Raw genomic sequence first — 14,717 nt, forward strand, 5'->3', positions numbered from 1 at the left:
GCCCCCGATGCGACCCTCCACCCCGTGCACTACGCTTACTGTAGTACTGATACCAGAGCTGCCGTCGCCATTTCCCGCTGTAACCCCAAATTACCTGAACGAACGGGTTATATGCCATATTTTATGAAAATCACCCATGCCATGTGGGATTTTCCAGAACATGATGTTTCTGCCACTCGCGTCATATCTGCTCTCGGCGTACCAGATAAGTTGTTATCTGTGTATGTGCATCATTTTCCATGCTCTGGTTCCGATGGTGCCATGTCATTTATCAAAGACAGATCTGAACCGAGGCATGATTGATCAATCCTCTTGGAGCAGCAGCTCGTGCAAGGCATCGCCCATAAGCTGCATCGTTGACCAGGGTGTCTTGCTGAGTCCCCCTCGGTGAGATGGCCAGCTGCAAAATGGCAGCGCCGTGTGTTTCTTCAGTATCCCATTATGCCCACAACGGCTGTCAGCTGCACCTGCGTTGTGGAACTGAATGCTTTGTTCACTGCTCAATGCGTGTCATTCGGTGACATTGAAATCCTAATATGGACTGTCCAGGAAACAGCCGGAGCTTGGCGGCTGCGGAGGGTAGAGTCGTCGAGCACTCACAAACTTATCATGAGTATGAATCAAGACGTGGCGTTCTCCCAATGCCACCCTACCTCAGAGAAATATGACCGACACGGCGCGGGCTGGCTGCAGGTTGCGGGTCGCTGGGGGGGTTGGAATTTCATATCCACCAATAGCCTCGGCTGACAGGCGAATTTGGGGCCACGGTCCCCAGGTGTGTGGACGCCAGAAATAGCAGAATGTAAGGTATCCCTTGGCAGCTGGTGCAACGCAGTATACCCCACGGGTTGGAAATCAAGTCCGTTTCCTATTTTCCCCATCAGCTTACGCTGCTTGGCGATTAGACCTCGCTGCAAAAGCCTCGTCGGGGGGAGGGGGCAAGAAACAAGAAGGGCTGCAGGTGCAGACAGCTTTTGGGCCGTGGAGCAAGTCAACGAGGTGGTTGCTGGATTCGTAGCTTTCAAGCTGCAGCAGTATCTAATGAAAGCCCTGTGCCGGAAACAATTTTTGGTGTGTTCTAAATACTTTCAACGTTGGTAATATGCCAAGCAGGCTGACTGGGAGCGCGCCAGACTCGGAACCGAAGTGGGCACGAATATAGTGTGCACCTGTGGTGTGGATGGCCCAACTGTGTACTACTACTACCTAGTGGAATGAGGTGAAAATAGGGTTTGTGCGTTGCAATCAATCAGTTAGATCTTGCAGCGATTTAATATAGTACCCGGGCTTCAGATCCTTGAGAGAGGGAGGAAAGAAAAAAAAAAAAAAAAGGCTCTGGAGCCGGCCACGTTTTTCAGCGTTGGCTCCTTCCTTTCCAGCAGTTAGTTGGCGCATAATAGAATCTACTATACCGGCGTTGCAGCTACCACCTCACTTAGGTGAATAGGCTTACCGGACACTTGGGATTATCTTTGTTCAGAATGTTCAATGCGCCCACGTGCGATAATAGCAAGCCAGAAATAGGCTGGGATCCTAAAGCGATCTCCGGGCTTCCCTCCAAGCTCCAGGAACATAGGTCGGACGGCAACTCTACCGACCGGCCTTGAAGTCCAAATCCGGTTCTTCGGCCGTGGTCGAACGATCATGGGTCGGACAGGGCTGTCCCGGTCCTGTGGGTGCCGCATGTTACCCAGCAATTTTACCATGGCTCTTTGTTGCTGCACGGTTGACGACTGGGGCGAAACCAACCCGGTGGAAGCGATGCGAATACTATGTATGGAAGCAATGTGCGTAGGTACATGGAAATTTTACATGGTGCGCCCTCTTCTAATAAGCAGGTACTCGGCTGGCGCCTACAGGGTGATGATATGGATATCATCTTTGTCATCGGCGTCGCTTGTCGCCGAAAGGCCGCTGGTTCTCATCGACCACACAAAAGGCTGTTGTATTACCACACTCGGACAGGTCTTGCCGGAATGGCACAGTTCTTCCACGAGTCAAGACGATATATCATTGAAGCAGGTAGGCATTGCTACCGTAGCAGCGTATGCCGCTTGTCTTCCGCACGGCCATTGGCCCAGGTGAGCTTTCGATCAGGACCAGGACGGATCTTCCATGTTTCTCTGCGGTGCTTAGGACGTTCGCGAATGCTGCCGACCAGCACGGCACGGCTTGCGTCAAGGGTATCTGCCATTTGATCCGGCCGCGCTGGTGGTAGCGCAACTAGGATAGCGTGCGTAGGTCGAGAGGGTGAGGGTCCAATGCAAAAAGGCATTCAAGGGTGAAAGGGTGCGAGTACCTTGTAATCGACAACTGCTGCCTCACTACCTATTAGTATGCAAGTATCCTTGCGAGGAACCTGATACGAAAACGATCAATGCTTGCGCGACCGCAGCTGCAGGAAGAGTTGAGAAATAAACGTGTATGGGACCTGACGACAAGACGGGGAGATTCGGCTCTGCTGGGCCATTGTAAGAAGCTTGGCCACACGGGCAGCACTTCTGTTGGTTGGAGCCTATCTGAGCTTTCCGACCCCAAAGCAAGCAAGAAAGCCAGCAGCCAGTCAGCCGCCAGCCAGGCAGGGAAGTCGGGTTTAACTGCTGCCGCCTTGACCTGCAGTAGGTCGATGCAGAAGAGGATTCCTCGATCGGGCTTGGCTCATCTGCACCTTTAACAAAAGGATAGGATGAGAAGCAAAATTGGGCAGTCTTTGTACAGAAAAGGGCATTCGCGACTGGACAGGAGAATTGAGGTCAAGATGATGTGGATTGTGTCGAGCGATTCTCAGCCCCGAGGCGTCTTTAGCGTAGCACCTTGCGCAGCCCGCGTCAGGGGCAGGAGCCGCCCAAACCTTCTACACAGATTGTACCTACCGTAGTATATGACCATAGACGATGTTTATGTCTAGAAGTACATTTCCTGGTACATCAGTCGAGTCGGTCAGTCTGATTAAAGTAGTACATCAATACGTGGAACCAATGGTGACGGCAATTGGCAGGATCACCGTGAGATCCCGTCGTCCAGAGAACATTATTTGCGAGGCGTGCAAGTCTGCAATCAACATTTGTTATAACTCAACGATCGGCCTTCACACCCAGCATTTGAAATCAAAGATACTATCATCGGCGCTCTGGTGCTATCATGTTGCTGGCTGAACAGGCCAACATACGGAAGAATGTGCACTTGCCAATATACTATAGAGTATTAGTATGCGGGGATGCTTATACACCAATATATAGATACGAGCATTTTATACCAGCAACCTTGCATATCTATAGTGACTGCATGCTCTCTTTGGTGGCAATACAGGGCTCAGCTCTGGTAGTGAAGAAAAGAAACGTTTTCTAGATCTCCCGGTTTGATCTTGCGTCAAGATCACCAACCGTCATGACAGGTGACCCTGCATTTCGTTCAACTTCACGGCACGACATGCATGTTCTGCGTTCCTGGACGGCCTGGTCTGTCTGCTATACCTGGCCGTCTGCAACATTTTCAACAAGGGCGGCCAGCGAGAATCAGCAAAGGACCAAGGGCTGTCTCTAGTGACACAGAGGGATGGATGCGTCGATCAAGGAAAGAGAAGGAAAGAAACCGCCATGGCTTTCCTGCCGGCTCCCTCGTGAAGCCAGGTCTCTTGCTTTCTTTTTCTCGGCAACGCCAGCTGAGAAGTTGAAGCTGAGGTTACGCACACCTGAACCCCCAAGGGCGCACAGCATACAGGACATGACAGGACAGGACAGACACAGACCCCACGATAACTCGATTTCGCTCGCCGTGCACCTGAGGGGCCAAGATGGGTACATTGTACAGTGTACAGAGTACAGCAAGTAGAGTCGAGAGGAGAGAGACACCGGGGGTTAGGTAGCGAACCTTTTTTTTTTTGGTCCCCCTCTTGTCCCTCCCCTTCCCTTGGGCGCCGCTTGCCCGCCCATCGTGGCACCCTCGTAGATCCACTACATGACCCAGCCAAGCCAGCTAGGTTGGAAGTTTGGGGCAAGCAGAGGGAAACACTGGTATCGTGGCCAATGGGCAAGAGAAACTCCGCAATACAGTGAGTGTAATCGCCGTACACATGGCCATCCTGGAAGAAAAAAATTACATCGTTACCGCTCATTTAGAGCAGCGATTGGCGATGCATTCTGTCAATCGCTGCTCATCGTACTTCAGCACTGGTGGATCAAAGGTTTTCTTCTTCTTTGCTGCTCTACGGTGACGCGACACGTCCAGAGGCTCGTAACATGATGTATGTGGCCCTCTTTTCAACCGGGTGAGATTTGCCGACATCAGCGACACGGGACAGAAAGGTTTTTTTTCTTTTCTTTCTTTCTTCTAAAGCACAGCACTCACTGGTGTATGTTCGTATGTAGGTAGACGCGCAGCTACGTGACCAGGTACGTACTACACACACCTGTATATGTAATATGCAGGTAGGTAGATAGGTAGGCAGGCAGGCAAGGAAGTAAAAGTATGATGTGTGTGTGTGTGTGTGTGTGGACACAAATGAAGAGACATACATGAACAGAAGCGATAGGATGCTTTCGCGAGCCTTGCAGCCATGACTGAACCGCCTGAACCGCCGCAACTTAGGAGTTTTTCTCTCTCTCTTCCTTTTTGTGTGCGTATCGGTCGGTAGAGGTGTGTATGTGCGTGTGCTTGTGTGATGTCTTTCAGCTTCATCGTCGTGCAGGGGCCAATTCCCCCTTCCCCTCCCAAAAGTGAGCGCTGAAGCAGGACAATGTCAGCGCATTGTTTCTGACTGTACTACTTCGTATGTTATGATTTAAGTAAATATAGGTCAATGCAGATATGATTGATGCTCTTTTCTTAGTGTTGTGTCTACATTGAGGTGTATCTATTCGTAGATTATGTACGATCTATTACGGATATTGGCAACATACCTATCTAGGTTACCTACATTACCTACCAGACGCAGCCGGTCAACTTGAAAGATGAGATGAACCCCGCGAGTACCAAACCGTCTAGCGAACCGCCCCCCTTACCGAAGTTGGGAATGTCTAGTACACTCAATGTAAGGTAGGTACCGGTGGCCATGTTTAGCGCGCACTTTTGACATGAAGTGCGGAGCGCCGGAGGGGTGTTGTCACTTTCCGCGAACACTGGGGCCCTTCAAGTTCACTCATTAGGTTTCTCCTCTGTGCTGGGCCCTGGTGTCGTTCGTTGTCGTAGCCGCTTTGGCTTTTTTCTCCCCTCTCTCTGTGTCTCCCCTTACCTGAGTGGCCCCCCTCCTCTCTGCTGCAAGGGTCAACCGTCTTAACCAATTTCGCTCAGGGCACACTGCTAATCTGTGCTGGGGCCCATCTGCACCCAATCTCCCAGCTCCCGCCCGGGTACCGCTAAGGTACATCCATCTAGTACACTACTTCCTGTCGGTTCTTGGGCTCTTGTCTCTAGATTTCTTCTCTCTCCAGTCTCTGCAGCATCCACCCTACACTTACCTTACCTGAAGACCCCTGTATGTTCTCTGCCTTAGTACCTCTCTAGGTACCCTACAGCACACCGGACAGCGCAAGCACCACCAAAAAACCACCAGCACAGAGACTTGCGTGCACCCTTGGCACAGTCCAGCCTAGTCCAATTCACTACCTACCCAGTCCACTTGGGGTGTACCTTGGGTGGCTTACCCTGGCACAAGGCCAACCCAGAAAGAGATTCTCTCATCACTCTTTTCGTCAACGAGGTTGCGCACAAAAAATCCCTGGAGGTTTCCTTCCCTTCCCCCCCCCCCCCCCCGGGTCGTCAATCTTCCCACGCCCAGCTTCGGGTTCACCAACAGGGGTCACCCTCGCCCGCCTTTTTTTTCTGCTTGCGCTGCTGTCCAGCGGCTCCCTTGCTGTCTTTCTCGATCCAGGACGGGCGGCCCACATACTGCTGGCTACGTCCGACTAACTTAGTACTTCTCTACACGTCCACCCCCCTCTTCCTTCCGTTTCCTCTCTCGCGCTCCTTGTGTTGTTTTTTTGAAACATCCCGACTTTAGCTGTCTCTACTCGAGATCAAGAGTCTACGGCTCGCTCCTAAGTGAGGTCTGTCTCACCTACGCTTGGTAACAGTGCCCTCAGCATCATCTCATCTCTTATACCGGCTTTGCCTCCTCTCGAACGGTTGACGGCCGCGCAACTCTTCTCACGCCCTCCTGCAGTATCAACAGGCACTGCCGCCGACACGCTCTTTACAGACGTCTTTCTGTCTTTATTTGGTTTATTTTGCTGGATCCTTACGCCGCCGACTACAGTCATTCTTTACGACAATATCTCACACCATTCGCTTTCGCTGTACAGAAAGATAATTTTTGGAGGGTATACGCCCATCCACGCCCGGATCCCATTCGCCAACACGACTTGGCTTAGACAAAACCGAAACAACCCAACAATCGCTTTGCGCTGCATTTGCTAAGCTTTGTTTCTAATCATCGCCTGAGTCGGTTTTCCACTCCATATACTTTGAAATTTTTGCAGCGCCTTTATCTTGGTTAGCGACATCTCAAGATGGATATCCCGTACTGCGGTCCGTCAGGCTTCCCTGTCTTTGGTTTCGGACCTGGACAGGGATCTGCTATGCATTACCAGGACGGCCAGTACACTGTGTACCCCAGCTTCCCTAATCTGCAGTACATGTATGCCGCGCAACAACAGCCAAATGATTATCCTACCGACCGCAACGCCCTCGGCGACGGCAAGGCTGAATCCAAACCGAGGCTATCCAAGGATGAAGTTGAGAGATTGGAAAAGATTTTCCAGGAAAACCCAAAGCCATCCAGCTCGGTCAAGGCACAACTTGCCGAGGAACTTGGACTGGAGCGTCCCAGAATCAATGTACTTAGTCCCAACTCCCCTATGTCTCACCTGTTACTAATACCTTTGGCAGAACTGGTTTCAGAACAGGAGGGCCAAGGCAAAGCAGGAAAGGAAGCAAGAGGAGTACGAAGCGCGCCGCGCTGCAGAAAATGGCGATTCGGAGTCTAGGTCGCCAATTACAGAAACCTCGAGTGGCGTAGCAGAGCTATTCGATCAAGAAGACCATGAGCGGGCGAAGCCTTCTTCGGCACCGTTTCCCAATTTGGATGCAACCACAAACTCCACACCGTCTGTGGACAATGAGGACGATGGCGAGGACGACGTCGCCAGTCACTCTGAACAGTTTGGCTCGCCTTATGCGGCCCACTCAACAACCTCTCACCTGGAAAGCGCAGCAGGCGAGCTGCAGTCTCCGCTCTCGGTGAGCCTGCCACCGTCAGAGAATGTCGGTTTCTCTTACCCGCATGTCAACCAGGCATTCGGTGCTGCGGAAGCCATGCAAAACTATGCGTCCTTCAGTCTACAAGACGGTCAGCAGGCCAAAGACCTCAGCCTCAACCACGGCGTAGAGAATGTTGAGCACGGTCTACCTTCTCCAGAGGAAAACATTGTGGATACTCAGTATCAGAGCAATCAATACCTCGAGTTGGTTGGACCCAGCTATCCACCCTCGGCCTTGCCATATTATCAATCTCATCCCATTATGGAGGACGAAGTCAAGCAGGACCATGAAACAGAGGAGCAGGATGGTTTCGCTGGCACATTCCACTCTGAGCATGTTGGCATGTCACTTCCCCAAGATGGCTCGACTATTGGCAATTCCTTCAAGGCACCTCCGCCTCCAGCCAACATTGCATCGCGCCGAAACATTCCGAGGCCAGCTGCCCTGACTGTTGCGACCCCACGCAGTCGTTCCTATAACCTGGGACCCAAGACGGGAATGGACAATTACAGACGAGCAGACCCTACCAGTCCTGCTACAGCCATGCGCAGAATCGCCTCGGCTGGTGGAAATATGGCTGGGAGAATCCAGAAACAGGCCACTGGGCCGCGATCCCCTCTGTTCCTGAACCGCAACACGGAAGCATACCTGCAGTTTAGGTCACCGGTCTTCAATGCGGCATTCACCGGCGCCACTCCGCCAACGCCCATGACACCGGCTATCATGAGCCAGGGTAGACGCGAGCCAGCTGTATCTTCCACCTGTTCTGACGACGATTCTTTCATGCTTGGCCACGGCATGGACTCCCTGAAGACTCCCCCGGAGACGCCTGGCGTCATGGGTGTCCTTGGTACCGCCTTTAACCATCATGCCTTCAACACTGGCATGGACTTTGCTGCTGAGCAGCCGCTATTGACACCCGGCTTGCCATCAGAAATGCCCGATCTTAGCATGCGACACATGCCAAGCTACGTGGAGATGGGTGATGCCAGCCTCCCCACGACACCGCTGTACCCCAACATGATGTCTTCGATGGCACAAGACCCAAACAGTCTTGTCGCTGCGGTATCGGGGAATGCCCAGTTCGACTGGGACGCGAATGAATCTATCAATTCGTCGAGATCCTCTCCGGGTCAGCCAAGGTCCCGACAGATTCAGTTCACTCCCAACATGACACCCCAGGACTATAACACTGTCCCATAGGAGTGGATGCAGTGATTGTTGGACTGCCAGGGCTGGTAAACACGCGTAGCAGTACACCTGTGAGCGCTGGCCACGCAGATCCTTCCAACGACACTTGTCACCAATTCATCGGCATTGCCCATGTCAGTGTTGATTGTATCAATAATCCACTTTCGTCCTTGCATTATCTGCTTTCCCAGCGTCTGCATTTCCCACAGCGACACGGCATTGTTTATTCAAAAGCGAGATATACAATACCTCATTAATATAATGAACCCATTTCTTGCCAGGGTTCTGAGAATTAGGCGGGATTGATGATACCCCATCGGTCGAACGGGGTAAAAGGGGGGGCTGATGGCAAAGGAGGACAGGCTTCGGCGCCGCTCTGAACGTGTGCCTGACCCCGCTATCGACGGACTTTCGATTCTAACACTGTTGTTCAATACCCACAACTTGATTTTTCCTTATTTCCTTCTAATTCGTTTCATGTCTTTGGCGCTTGGGGAGGGAGGAGGAAAGCCTTGGATAGGACTCGGCCGTGTTACGATCAAAACGTTATGATGGGTCGATTGCGCATTGTCGTATCGAGGAGTTAATCATACATTGGGAGGGCGGGCATATACTGCGGTCTGTAAAGTACAGTGAGAAACCGGACAGAAACCATGGCGCAAAGCAGAATCTACTCATATATATAACGGAGAGAAATCAAAATGTATTACATGATTAAATGGCGGGCATTTTCTTGTATTATTGTGCTTGCCGATTGGACATTGGCATGTCGTCTTATTGGTTGTCATTCCGTGACTAGTAGTCGAGGAATGCCATACCAAGACAAAGATGGCGCGACTATTATACTATTGCCTGCCTACCCACCCACCCACACCTGGGTTAGTATAGGTATGTGACGAGTGCGGACACAGCTGTGTAACTAGGTATGTAACCATGACCAGTAACAGCCATCCCTTAGTTGACAAACGAGGCTTAACGTCTCTTTTGCTTAGAAATACTATATCCATGATCGATATGTCTGGTGTCCAAACATTTCCCTTTGGGTATAATGTCCGCGGGCCACCTTTACACCGCTCCACGATTCGACACAGCTGTTGGACGCGTCTCGATCCCTCACCTTGGACATGGACATCGGAGGCAGATGAGCTTGTCAGCCGAGGTCGAGAGCCGAACGTCCAGATTTGGTTTGGCTGGGAAGTCCCAGAGCCGCCGCCGGCAAGGTGCCAAGCACTTGAGGAGTCCACCCTGTTTTTTTTTTCGGTGCCCATCATGGACGAAAGAAAGTGTCACTTGATTTAATTCCCTTGCAAGAAAGAAGAAAAAAACCACGCTCCCCTCCCTCCCCTTTCAGACCCTGGCCATGATACAATAGGTAGGGTTACCAAAATGCTGGGAAAACTCCGGGACCTCGATGCATCCATCCAATTACTAGGTAGACAGGCTCGTGGCCCTCGGCTCTTTACCAACAAGTCGGGAAATGCAACGACAACAGGCTTTCCCCACATTTGGACACAATCAAGTTGTTTATTACCCCATGCATTGATTTTATATGTGCGTATCCACTTCCGAAGCTGCTTTGTAACAGTAGTAGTAGTAGTAGTAATGTCGACAGAGATCCCTGCGTGATGTCTGTCCATGCAAGCAAGTCCAAAAAGTTGACCCGCTGCCATGCCCCCGACGCCGGCAACTGCCATGACGGCCGCCTATGACGATGCAGCCAGCGCCCGATACCTAGACTATCTACACCACCTACACTTGGGCACTTCGGAGAGAATCCAATTCTCCTTCACAACGTCACCGTGCTCACCCAAAGAAGCGCTGGATCTCTTTCGCGCCCCGCACTCGCCCGAGCCACCCCCCAGATGGACGCTTGACCTTGCCCAAAGTGGTCCAATCCGGCTCAAACCCCAGCTCCCTCTACCCCAGATTTCTCCAAAGGTACCCATGAAAGGACCGATTATTTCTGCACCTATAGAGGCTGAAAGACTCAGAGGGTGAAGGCTGCGGCCTTGGGCACGACTCGTTGTCCGCCTGGGAGCCAATTTCCGGCCGGCAAAGACCAAGGCCAAGACGGGGGTGGACTGGACTTGGACTGGGACTAGACGATGATGAGAGCATACGGGGCCATGGTCCAGGACAAGCACGGCGGAGGAGAAGAGGAGGAGGAGAAGAAGCAAGAGACAGAGGTAGATAAAAAGGCGCACGTTGTCCAGGCGAAGCTGCCATATGATTCTGGCCCCAAGGTGGTGTTTTCTGCTCATCGCTCACAGCCGCTTGTGTCTGCTGCTGCTACCGCCTCTATCTGCTGCCGAGTCTCTTGCTCCCTTGCTTTGCTTTGGATCTTTTTCAAAATGGTTCTTCTCCCGTTACTTGCGGCGTGCTCACTATACGTCGGCTCCGCCGTCTCTGTCCCCGTAGCGGACGTGTACGATACTTTGGAAGCTCCTGTGGTCACTGTCAAGAACGGCACATACTCTGGTATTTACAGTGATGAGTATGACCAGGATTTTTTTCTTGGCATGCCCTATGCCCAGGTATGTACTATACATAGCAAAGACTTGTCAGAGGCCACACCCATGGCCAACTTTACTCGACTGTGATACTAACCCATATTCGCTGTCTCTAGCAAGCTGTACGCTTTGCTGTTCCCGAGTCCCTAAACACAACATGGGATGACACCAGAGAAGCTACTGCCTACCCGCCCCATTGTATTGGCTACGGCAGCGATGATATTGGCTATGCCCTATCTGAAGACTGCCTGTATCTGAATGTAGTGAGGCCTGCCGGTCTGAACAACACTTCGGATCTGCCAGTGGCCGTATGGATCCATGGCGGAGGTCTCTACATGGGCGGCTCTGCTGACAGGAGATACAACCTGAGCTTCATTGTGGAAAACTCGGTGAACCAAGGGACTCCCATTGTTGCAGTGAGCTTGAACTACAGGCTGGCTGCTTTCGGCTTCCTGAGCGGAAAGGAGGCTCTCGATGCTGGCGTCACCAACATTGGATTCCGTGATCAGCGGCTCGCTCTCCACTGGGTCAATGAGAACATTGCGGCTTTTGGCGGTTCTCCTGACAAGGTCACCATCTTTGGCGAGAGTTCTGGAGCCGAGTCAGTCAGTGCACAAGTTCTGGCTTACAACGGTATGTGTAATCCGCCCGGTGTATACAATTTCCGCAGTACTGACTCTTTGTAGGTCGCGATGATGGTTTGTTCCGTGGAGCCATTGGTGAGTCTGGCTTTGGAGGTATCCTCACACGATACAGTGGCGGTCTGAACCGTACCGATGCACAGCAGGAGACCTTTGACAACCTCGTCAAAAACACGTCGTGCGCCTCGACCGTAGGAACCCCCGAGGCAATCACTTGTCTCCGGGCTGCTCCCTTTGACGAGATCAACACGGCCCTGAATGTCACTGGAGTCGGCCCTTGGCCTCCGGCGCTGGACTATGACTTCATTGCGGATTTCCCAACGAACCAGCTGGAAAGCGGCAACTTTGTACAGGTCCCCATCCTCATCGGTGCCAACACTGACGAGGGCTCTGCCTTTGGAGCTGGCCGCGGTCCCACTGGACCCGTGAACACGGACTCTGACTTTGCCTATGCCGTCAACAACATGCTGACTCCAGACGTGGTCAACACCACTGGCAAGTCTGCTGAAGAGATTGTGCATGAGATTTCGCTCCTGTACCCCAACATTCAGAGCATTGGCATCCCGTCCCTTGAGTCGTGGCCCGAGGTCATCACCAATGCAACCGAGGGCGTCGAGTCTATTGGTGTACAGTCTCGCCGCATCAACGCTCTAGCCGGCGACACCTCATTCCACTACGCACGCAGACGTGCTAATATTGCTTGGAGCGACGCGGGAATCAAGTCGTACTCTTACCGCTTCGACGTGACCGTGAATGGCATCTCAGAGAGCATTTCAGCGACGCACTTTCAAGAGGTAAGAACAAGAACATGCTTCCATGACGTTTCAAGTCACTTTTGGCCAAATTGTAGAACCTTGCTGACAACCGTGAACTTAGGTCGCCTTTGTCTTTTACAACCTCAACGGCGACGGCTACGCCACCAACCCCTTTGGCAACACGACGCAGGCCTACAAGGACCTGGCGCTCACCATGTCGTCGGCGTGGGTCAACTTCTTTGTTGACCTGGACCCCAACGGCGCCGCCGTGAGCCCCGCGTGGCCCGCTTACAACACCAGCGCCGGCGGAGGTGTCGGCCAGAACATTGTCTGGAGCGTCCGCGGCGATGGCAGCTACATTGAGTGGGATGACTACCGTGCCGAGGGCATGAAGTATCTTGCCGACAATGCGTTGGAGCTGTTTGGAAATTAAGAGAGATCTTTTTTCCCCGTGTTTTTTATCGTCAATAGTGAGCGCTTTGCGTTGGAAAATATGTTTGTGTTGTATACATATCTAGGAACATGTCATAATAGCGTAATTCAATGACTATAGCATTACCGACTGCCGCTAATTTTGCCCCATTCCACACACAGACTCGTATTTGTTACACGGTTTCTTCAGCAGAAATAAACCAAATACTCATGAGTCTAAGCCATTGAATCCGCCTTACTTTGCGATGCTGCTGAGCATTGTGAGAAGAGAATGGAAAATCGTCCAAGTTCGCTTACATTGTGCTGAGTCACGCAAGAAAAAAAAACACACATCCCCAAGTGAGCAAGAGGCAGAGAACTCACAATTCTTCCTCGCCGCCTGATCTTTCATGATTTGCCGTGACAACATCCCGAATGACACCAAAATCTTTCTTGTCAGCCTAGGTATACAACCCGACGTTCATCCCATGACAGATGTTCCCGTAGGCTTTTCGGTTGCATCCGGGTGTGGATACATTCTGTATGGTCTCAATCTGGACGGGAAGGGGACGGTTTCGGCTCCGGAGGAAACGGTCGTATTCATGAGTGTTACCTACCCCAGTTTCCCGCTTGGAGAAGCTTTTTTTCCCTCGTTTTCTATTTCGGGACAGACTCTTATGGAGCCGGACGGCTTTCAGGGGAAACGACAGAACCCAATCAGACCGATGGGGTTTCCGAAAGAGGCAAGAATTCCGTTCATACCAAGAGACATGTGTCAGTGTTGATGTAGTATACCGCCTATCATGATGGTCAATACGAGTTTTTCGAGTGTTACACTTTGTCCTTGGCTTTCAGGCATGAACACAACTGATGATACCATTGAATATTGTAACATATATTTTGGAGTAGTGATATGTGTTCTCTTTGCGGGAAATGTATATCCGGTTTCTCTCCAACGGGGAAGAACTTCGGGTAGATTGACGGCCTTGGCGGTAGGACTTTTATTCAGTCCCGAATCCAATGAACATGCCAGATGGTCGCGAAAGGGTTTTGGCGGCACGCAAAAGCATGAATAAAAAGGATGTCGCGTGTTAGGAAGAATTTGCCTGGTTTCTAGAACTCATCACAGGAAATGCTGTCGCGCAAGCAGGCAGAAAAGATGCCATCCATAATAACTTGACACGAACTACAAAGTTTCATTTCCCATCGGGCCCCTAATAGAGAATATCTCGTTATATTCCTCGGAGACTTGAAAGAGATTATCTGCTTGTTAAACTTTCATCAAAATCTTTTAGTCGAAGTCGGGACAATGCAAAGAGCGTCTGGCGGTATGGGATGTTGCCGCTGGCATTCAGATGCAGCACTATGGGGCAACCAAAGACAACTTGAAGCGGACAAGCATATACAAGGTAGTGAGATGAGTAATAACTTTGCACTACAGAGCATGAAGGAAATCCATTCCAACCCTTGTAGTATGTTTTCTGAACCTTGTGCACTTTATAAGAACGCGGCGAGAACACTCGGTGAGAAAAAGAAAGAAAAGTCGAGTGAGTCTGTTGATGCCGCTCGCAAATACGGAACCGGTCTTTGAGCGTCCAGATATATTTCAAACAGCTCTCCGGCCGCGCGAATCTGTTCGCTTATCGGCCCGAGAGATCGGTCTTCCTTTTCTGCGTACTAGTCGAATAGACTGGCTCTGGACCTTTACAGGCATTTACGATCTTGGTTGATGATGAAGTAAGCTCCAAAAGATGCACGTTGACCTTTTTCATGCCAATATGGAATAATGACTGCAAATCATACAGGAGGGAAGAAAGATAAAAACTAGAAGCGTCGAATGAATGGTCCTTCTTCTCATGCATCTACCGTCCATCTCAATCACACCTCGTGAGCAGTTGACAGTCTGAAAACAAATCGCTCGAGTTTGATAATAAATCAACAAGGCCATAACC

General features: G+C 51.3%; 2 protein-coding genes across 2 annotated transcripts; both read left to right on the plus strand.

Moving 5' to 3' along the window:
• Nucleotides 1-6,506: 6,506 nt before the first annotated feature.
• On the plus strand, nt 6,507-8,460 carry PFICI_01477 (uncharacterized protein; the record flags this gene model as incomplete). The annotated part of the gene is made up of 2 exons (XM_007830058.1): nt 6,507-6,833; nt 6,886-8,460. The coding sequence occupies 2 exons, from the start codon at nt 6,507-6,509 to the stop codon at nt 8,458-8,460; spliced, it is 1,902 nt and encodes a 633-aa protein (XP_007828249.1).
• A 2,114-nt stretch (nt 8,461-10,574) lies between these two features.
• Nucleotides 10,575-12,787, plus strand: PFICI_01478 (uncharacterized protein; the record flags this gene model as incomplete). The annotated part of the gene is made up of 4 exons (XM_007830059.1): nt 10,575-10,982; nt 11,075-11,591; nt 11,645-12,393; nt 12,476-12,787. The coding sequence occupies 4 exons, from the start codon at nt 10,575-10,577 to the stop codon at nt 12,785-12,787; spliced, it is 1,986 nt and encodes a 661-aa protein (XP_007828250.1).
• Nucleotides 12,788-14,717: the final 1,930 nt, after the last annotated feature.

Source organism: Pestalotiopsis fici (assembly GCF_000516985.1).
Source record: "Pestalotiopsis fici W106-1 unplaced genomic scaffold PFICI_Scf_1, whole genome shotgun sequence".
Classification (NCBI taxonomy): domain Eukaryota; kingdom Fungi; phylum Ascomycota; class Sordariomycetes; order Amphisphaeriales; family Sporocadaceae; genus Pestalotiopsis; species Pestalotiopsis fici.